This window comes from Rhipicephalus microplus, chromosome 5 (assembly GCF_043290135.1).
Source record: "Rhipicephalus microplus isolate Deutch F79 chromosome 5, USDA_Rmic, whole genome shotgun sequence".
NCBI lineage: Eukaryota > Metazoa > Arthropoda > Arachnida > Ixodida > Ixodidae > Rhipicephalus > Rhipicephalus microplus.
In genome coordinates, this window is record NC_134704.1 from 149,077,098 (window position 1) to 149,084,859 (window position 7,762).

The 7,762-nt window shown below is 43.5% G+C and overlaps 1 protein-coding gene across 1 annotated transcript in view; it reads left to right on the forward strand.

Moving 5' to 3' along the window:
• The window catches only part of LOC119173684 (sulfotransferase 2A8), a 67,920-nt gene extending 60,617 nt beyond the window's left edge, over positions 1-7,303 (forward strand). Inside the window, exons 2-3 of the mRNA XM_075894436.1 lie at positions 1,512-1,935; positions 6,247-7,303. Of these exons, the coding sequence (XP_075750551.1) occupies positions 1,540-1,935; positions 6,247-6,819 (969 nt within the window). The 5' untranslated portion in view covers positions 1,512-1,539 and the 3' untranslated portion in view covers positions 6,820-7,303. The remainder of the gene's footprint in view (positions 1-1,511; positions 1,936-6,246) is intronic.
• The last annotated feature ends 459 nt before the right edge of the window (positions 7,304-7,762 follow it).

Genomic DNA, 7,762 nt, shown 5'->3' on the forward strand with positions numbered 1-7,762 from the left:
TATAAAATACAGCTAGGGATGACCCACCTAGATTCTCAAAAATTGTGTTTACTTGACAGGGAATAGAAGCCAATATATTAGTGTTCACTTGCAGGTGATAGAGATCTATACATATAAACGGGCAGTAAGGTTGCTGAGTATAACAAAGTACCAGCTCTTGAATAGGACACATAAGTAAAAGTAAATGAAAATACGTAGTGATTATGGTTTGCCATTATATACAGTACCACAATGTGAATAGTGTAACGAGTAGGCCGTCCAATGCTCCAAACCATCACAAAAGCTTGTTCTTGTTCCCCTAATTACTGTGGCGGATACCCACTTCAGCCATAATTCCTCATCGTCGTCAGCCACTGCATGGACAAATAGCACAAAATTCTTTGCAAGTGCTTAGCGGATACCACGCTTCTCAGAAGAATGACAAAAAATAGCATAGCGAATGCTGGTCTACTACCCAAAATTTTATTAATAATGCCCTAGTGGGTACCAAGCAAGTGTGTTTGCAGTAGTTACCCAATGAGTGTTTTAAAAGACTCTGAAAGGCCGCTCTTTTAAAGCTTTAGCTATGACTATGCTGCACTTGCCATGCAGGCCTGGCGTTTCTCACTGAATCAAACGCCCTCTCGTAATCTAGGAAGGTTATGTATAGTGGTTGGCTGTATTCTGAGCATTCCTCTATTACCTGTAGCTGATTGATAGTATACGAATGTGGTCGATTGTTGAGTAGCCTGTTCGAAATCCAGCTTGTTCCTTTAGTTGATTGAATTCTAATGTTGTCCCAATTCTGTTAGCAATTACAACAGTATTACTGTATAGACCATCAAAAGCGGGCAATAGTGGTTATTTTATATAATGGCATCTTCAGCCTTTGACCATGAAATGGCGGGTTATACTAAACCGCTTCTTAGACCCAAGGAGCACGGTCATGATGCAGTGTATGACCTGCAATGGGGTCATTGTGTTTGCCATCTGATAAATATTGCATATAGTCTTAATAATAATTTGTGAAACTATTCAGGCATTGCTCACATAAGGTATTGCTCTTATGTCTCAGGTATAGGTCAATTAATGCATGACCATTTGCCACTTGTGTGTAAGGTGAAATTATATATGCAGGTCTACACGTTTGAGATGATACAATATAGCGCCTTTCATTCACAATTGAATTGCCATTTCTGGTTGTTTTTAAACATTTCGTTTATATTTTTCTTATTGGTCTGAAGATGCAGAAAACGTTAACGCGTCTCACACGATAGACACCATACTGTCCTACGCACCGCATTCTGTCAAGGTTTCCCCCGTTTCCAACGCCACCCGTCTTTTACGCACTATTGACCTTATCACCCTTGAGGTGAGGCTTGGGGATTTTTTACTCCATAAAAGCATATAAGAGCCATTGTTATTATCAGCAAATTGTTTTTACTTTCAACATTATGGCTCTTACTTTGCAATAAGTACTAACTTTACAGCACCAGTGTGTGCTCTTAATCCCATTTGTTTTGCTTTTGCAGGGTCGATAAGAAGTGAAATTGAGGTCAGATGGCTCTGAGTAGGCCCCAGCCCTACGCTAAAATTATTGACGGTGTGCCGAGGTGTCCCTTCGCGACTCCGGAAAGCATAAGGCATGGCCTACGCTTCATGGCACAGAAAGGCGACGTACTGGAGGTGTCATATCCCAGAAGTGGCACTCACTGGGTCCAGTGCATCATACAGTTGATCTTGAACAGAGGGGAGCCATTCAACGAATACATGGAGTTTCGACAACGTGCTCCTATAATCGAATACCGCCCAGACCTCCCGCCACGCCCTACCAGTGAACCACTGCGGACTTTGTGCACGCACCTTCCACTGCGCTTGGAAATGCTGAACCCGGAGGCGAAGTATGTCTACGTGGCCCGTAACCCCTGGGACGTCTGCGTGTCACTCTTCCAACATGTAAGGGAAACAAACCCTCCAGCTACGATTCACCCCAGATATCTGAAAATAATGGGAAAATACGTAGATGCCGTTTCACGTATTGCATGTGACGAAAGCAAATGGACCAATGGAGGGCGTGAACGGCATCGGACAGAGAAGCGGTAAACGTTAGGAACACTGTAACAGATGTTGAGGTATCTTAAACGCAACCAAAGACAGTATAGGCAAGGATGTCTGGAATGCGGTTTGCAACTGTAAAGGAAGCCAAGTCGCAAAAGGCGGGCTAAACTGGTGAATATTGGTAAATGCACCAATGCTCAACGGAGCAGAATGATGGCAGAAGACGATCACGAATGGAGTCCCTCAAAAGTAGCCACTTGATAGCAATTATATACGCTTAACTCACTTTAACTGCACTCCAGCATAAGTTAAAGTGCAGTCATTTTCCATTTTCTCGCTGTTTAGGGTTGCCAAGCGCACTTATTTTTTTTTCTTGCTCCTACGCGCCTTTTGCGCCACCGTCACTACAGGTTGAGAATATGCGTGTATTGTGATTACATTATGCCTGTACCTACAATATTTATGCACATATTGTAGTTTCACTGGCCCCGATTCTTAAAATCTCCTATAGTAACATATCCTAGCGTAGAACTCTAACCCCTCAGTTTAATTTTGTGATATATATGTTTTAAAAAACGTAGTTGATTTCTGCGTTATAGGAATAGGTAAAAGACGAAAGTAAAGCGTGTCTTCACAGAAGTAGTTTAGTGTTTACTGTACGTTGGAGTCTCGCAGACGTTGCGCATTGTCTATTGGTGTTTGACAGCTATAGCACCACTTAACGTGGATGCATCCACGTTGACGCTCAATTCAATATCTACATTTCGACGCCTAACGTCAATCACTAATTATGAAACAAACCCTTGTGATCATAGATTCCCGTGGCCGCTGTAGTAATTAATGGCGAGAGCAGAACCTAAGAAAGCGATGTGACCACCTAAAGAGCACGACTAATTGGACGTTGAGCTACAGCTAAGGCATACGTAACTATGACCAAGGTTCCCTACTCGCGGCATGTTTGAATTATTGAACACCACTGCCCAACCAGAGCAAAATGAAAACGTGCGTCACGCCTTCCCTTTCGTCATCCGCGATTATTTGCGGGGCTAGCGGGAATGCCGAGTGAAAACAGGCGAAGCCGGTTGGTGCCCGTGGGATGCAGAGCTATTGTTCGTATGGATTGATGCAACGAGCGACGCCGACGGTTGGGGTAAGCTCAGCACTTGGGGGTGTGCTAAGGGGTTGACTAAAGGGCACTTACTCCTATTGGAAACGCGCCGAATGGCTAAACGCTTAGAAACGACGCGTTGAAGCGTAAAAGGCCTGTACACTCACGAAAATGCACGCGTGCAGGCCCCGCATCCTGATTGCAATAGAATTCTGCCTTACGGGTGAGCCACAAACAGTTGGAGACGGTTAGCCTAATCAAATCAAAAGGCACTTGCTCTTCATTCATTCTTCGCAAAAATTTTATGCTGTAGGAATTTAAACGTAACTTCTGCTTTATCGGCTTTAGAAGCCCATCCAAAAAATATATGCTTTCCAAACAATGTAAGAAAACATATCCTATAATTTTCGGTTTTTACCGACAAGGAAATCTGTCCCCCTAAGTGAGTAAAAATTACGATCCGCTTCAAATGTTCTGACAAACAATGTACCCGTGTGAAGCATAAATAAGACAGACTTCGTGGCAGGAGCCACTTTCATTCTCTTCACTCGCTGACGCGCATATTGCCCTTGACCTCCAATGTACAATGACACGGTGCAAGGGTACATGCAGAACATTACACACATTTTTGTGCATCTTTCTGCGAGTCACTGAAAACAAATTTTCGTTTAAAATCTAGCAGATAAAAATTGTGCACTCAGAATAACTTCCTTAAGGTACCCGCGGACAGCGCCCATCATCTAATTTGTAGTAACCACATATTCAGGTAAAGCCCGCATCAATCTCGGTTGGCGCACTGTACGTAAAAAAAGGCTTCCTTGTGTAGCCAAAAAAAAAGAACATGTTTGCAGCAAGGCGTATGCAAATATTTGGTCAACCCAGCCATCTTTGTTGCACTCTTCGAAACAGATTGGTTCGATTGCATCTCTTCCAGATCGAGGCCCACACGAACGCTGCGAATATCGATGGAGCTTCTGCATATTTGCCCTTGAACAATGCGATACCTGCATCACATACCAAAGTTCCGAGGGAAAAACGAGACTGCACAGTCACCCTAAAAAACACTGAGAGATGAGCACCGTTGCGTCTGTTGCCTTTCGTCTGGATGTCTATCTCTTCTTCTTGTCAGTAGTGCTAGTTATCTTTATAATATCACAGCGGCACACCAGGGTACCTGATAATTGTGGTCAACCACTTAACGTTGTCAAAATAGACTGGTCTGAACGACCACTCTCAATTCCGGAAACCCAGGCACTTTCCCTAGTTCACGAAACTGCCAATTGCATAGTCTAACAATTTAACTACAGTCCTGCTAGTGGTAACACTGTGTTGATCGGTAAAACAAACAGCCACATCGTCGGCATACGTCCGAGTATTAACATCCGATTCTTGTAACCTAAAGTCATGAATCCTGCAGTTTTGAGTTATTCTTAAGCAAAACAATTCTATACACTAACTGAACAATACAGAATTTTGTGGCCGTGGTGCAGTAGATAGCGTGCCTGGCATCTGTTGTAGCGGACACAGAAGTCATGGGTTCGATTCCCATTGACGCAAGTTTGTTCCTTCGTCTTCTGATCTTATGTATTTTTGACGTCATTTCCGTGACTGAAATACGTAAATGTAGTATTGGTGAACCTCGGCATAAGGCACCTTCACGTTAATATTTCACTTCACATCATTTGACTGGCAGCTTGATAGTTTGTTCGATATTCCGTTACCTTCCTCTCTTGTCAAGATAACGTGTTGAACTTTGATGTCGGCATTTTGACGTTACTACTAAACTGTACCATTTATCAGGCTATTGTATTAAAGCTCATGAAAAAGAGCACTATTAGACAATGTCTGTGCAGCATTATTAGTGTTTTTATTCAGAAATTCACAGTCACATCACGAAGGTGGTGTAATAAATGCCATAGCAACAAGTTACAATGTTATACAGTGATATTAGCATGCTCCTTAGCATTTGACCCAGCGTAACTAGACGAAACACGAACTCAAAGAAACGGGGCCACGAAGCGAGAGAAGTGACCTTAGTGCCGTTGATCACTTGGACGCTAAATTGGTGGCGAAAACAAAGCACGTACGAAGGCCCATAATTGCTAAACGCTGTCAAGATTTGGGGCGTGCAACCACTTCCAACCACAGAAAGTACTTCTTCTCTTTCTTTGGTGCGTAAACATCGGATACACTGGCACTCTTTAATTCACCCATACAACACATGAAGCTTGGGGCAGTGCTGTTGCACTTGTGCTTTACAAGAATACTAACGGCGACGATGAAGGAAAAAGGGCCTTTTTGTATCAATGGCATTGCGATTGATAAAATAGCGTGACAATAACTATACTTTCACCCGTCCCGGTGTTCTAGTGATTATGGGGCTCGAATGCTGACCCGAAGGTCACGGGATCGAATCCCCAGTCGTGGCCGCCAAACTTTTGATGTAGGTGGGAATGTTCGAGGCCCGTGTACCGAGAATTAGCTGCGCTTTAAAGAACTCCACGTTGTCATATTTTCGAGAGCCCCGATCTAAGGCAACTCTCATAATAACATGGTGGACTTTGACCACTAAACACCAACAATTAGAATTAAGAAATAGCAATACTATCACTACACCGGTTATCTAAAGCACTTCGATGGGTATACCACAGTGATGCCTCCACGAATGTCATTTTTTTCTTGAATTTCAAGGCATGTGGAGTGGAGATCTGTGGAAATATAAACCACCTGGGTTTTTCTTATGAAACCCAAATAAACTTTTTTAGTTCAACTCATCTGAATGCAGCCACTGTAGCCAGGATCCAACCTGCGCACACGTTATCAGCAATGCAACACTTTACCTGCTTAGTTACATGGGTGATATAGTCAACGCTAAAGTGATTTCCGTGACTCCCTTGTTTGTGTAATGATCAAAATGACTCCCCGCCCATGTTATCCACAGGATCTAAAACTGTCAGCATTAGACGATAGCACTAACACGAAATCAAGCATGAGGCACCACTATGGAATATCGCCGCGCTGATGACATTATGGCCGCAGAACTGAGCAACAGAGAGAAATTGAAGCAAAATACTTTGTTTGGAATTTTTAACAACTTGCAGGTGACGTCTCTCAGCTTCTATCGCTTTCAAGACGGAACATTCGACGATTTCCTCGAGGCTTTCTTCATGGGACGTCTTCCATACGGCTGCTATTTTGAGCACCTGGTGGCCGGATACTCGCTGAAGGACGAGCCCAACATTCTCTTTCTCACGTACGAAGAACTGCAGCGAGATCTGCGGGGAGGGGTTCTTCGTCTTGCCAGCTTCATGGGCGAAAATCACTTGAAAGATCTCAAGGAAAATCCGGTGGATGGGCAGAACCTATTGGACGTTATAGTCAAGAACAGCAGCACCGATAGCATGAAGAAGTTAATGATCTTCGACCTTACCAAGTATCTCTACCCAGAGGTGGACGAGCTCTTAAAAAGCCTGAAACCATCAACGAAAGCAGCCCACGCAGGAGACCCCAAGCGTCATGAACTCGTGAGGAACGGCAAGGTGGGCCAGTGGAAGGAGTACTTCTCTGCCGAGCAGCTGCGACGTATGGAGGCCGCCATCAAAGAAAAGACCAGTGGTTCTAGCGTAATGAGCCTATGGAGCGACATACGAGCAGACGCGCTGCGTATGTGCTGAGAAAACACAAGCTTGCAACGTTCACGCTGCTGTACAGCACCTACCGCTGTCAATGCCGCACGGCGCACGTTCAACAAGAAGTTGCGTTTTCTTTTCATCTTGTTCTCCTCATCGACGCCTGACAACCTACTTCAGCACACGGCTAACCCCAAAAATTTAAACTCGGTGTATTTGTCTCATTGTATTCGCTTACGTATGAATTTGTGGACTGAAAACACTTTAAAGTACACGTTAAAAAAGTGCACGCGCACTTCTTAGATGACAGTACAAGACTGTGGCGGGACGCAGTATATCGAATGTCAAGCTAGTGCACCTTTGAGCAACTAAAACGTATCCTTTGAAGTGTCTTTGTCGATGTTCTGTAATTAACAATGAAAACTCATTAGCACCGTAACAGTAATTTCTACGTAGCAGATTAGGATCAGTGTCACGTGCATTCATGTATTCTACTAAAGAACTCTTAATAAAGGATTTAAACCACTTTAAACAATTTCAGAAAGAAGTCGTACTTACTGCTTTTCTTCAAGAGCGTAGGCAGATTTTTTTTTTAAGTGGCACCTCTCTAATTTCTGGGGACGGGAGAAGGGGCACGTGCCCGGTGTGCCACCACCTGGATACACCACTGCCAATGCACATGTGTGAAAAACTTGGAGTCTTGACGTTAATCCAAACATATCCCATATCTTCTCCATTGGTATGAAATCAGTACAATGTTTCGAGAAGGTATAGGATATCAAATAAAGAATGAGCGCAGAGGACCGCGTGAATCAGCCAGAGAGGTTGTGAAGGCAAATTAACAATATGCCCCACCTGAAAGCCCACCGTCAACACAAAATGCGCAGAAGAATATTTTTCCCAAGGTATTTTATTTCTGTTTCAAATGCTGGGAAGACCTGTCAACGATTATGTTATGAAAATAACCAGATATTTAACGATTTCTTTA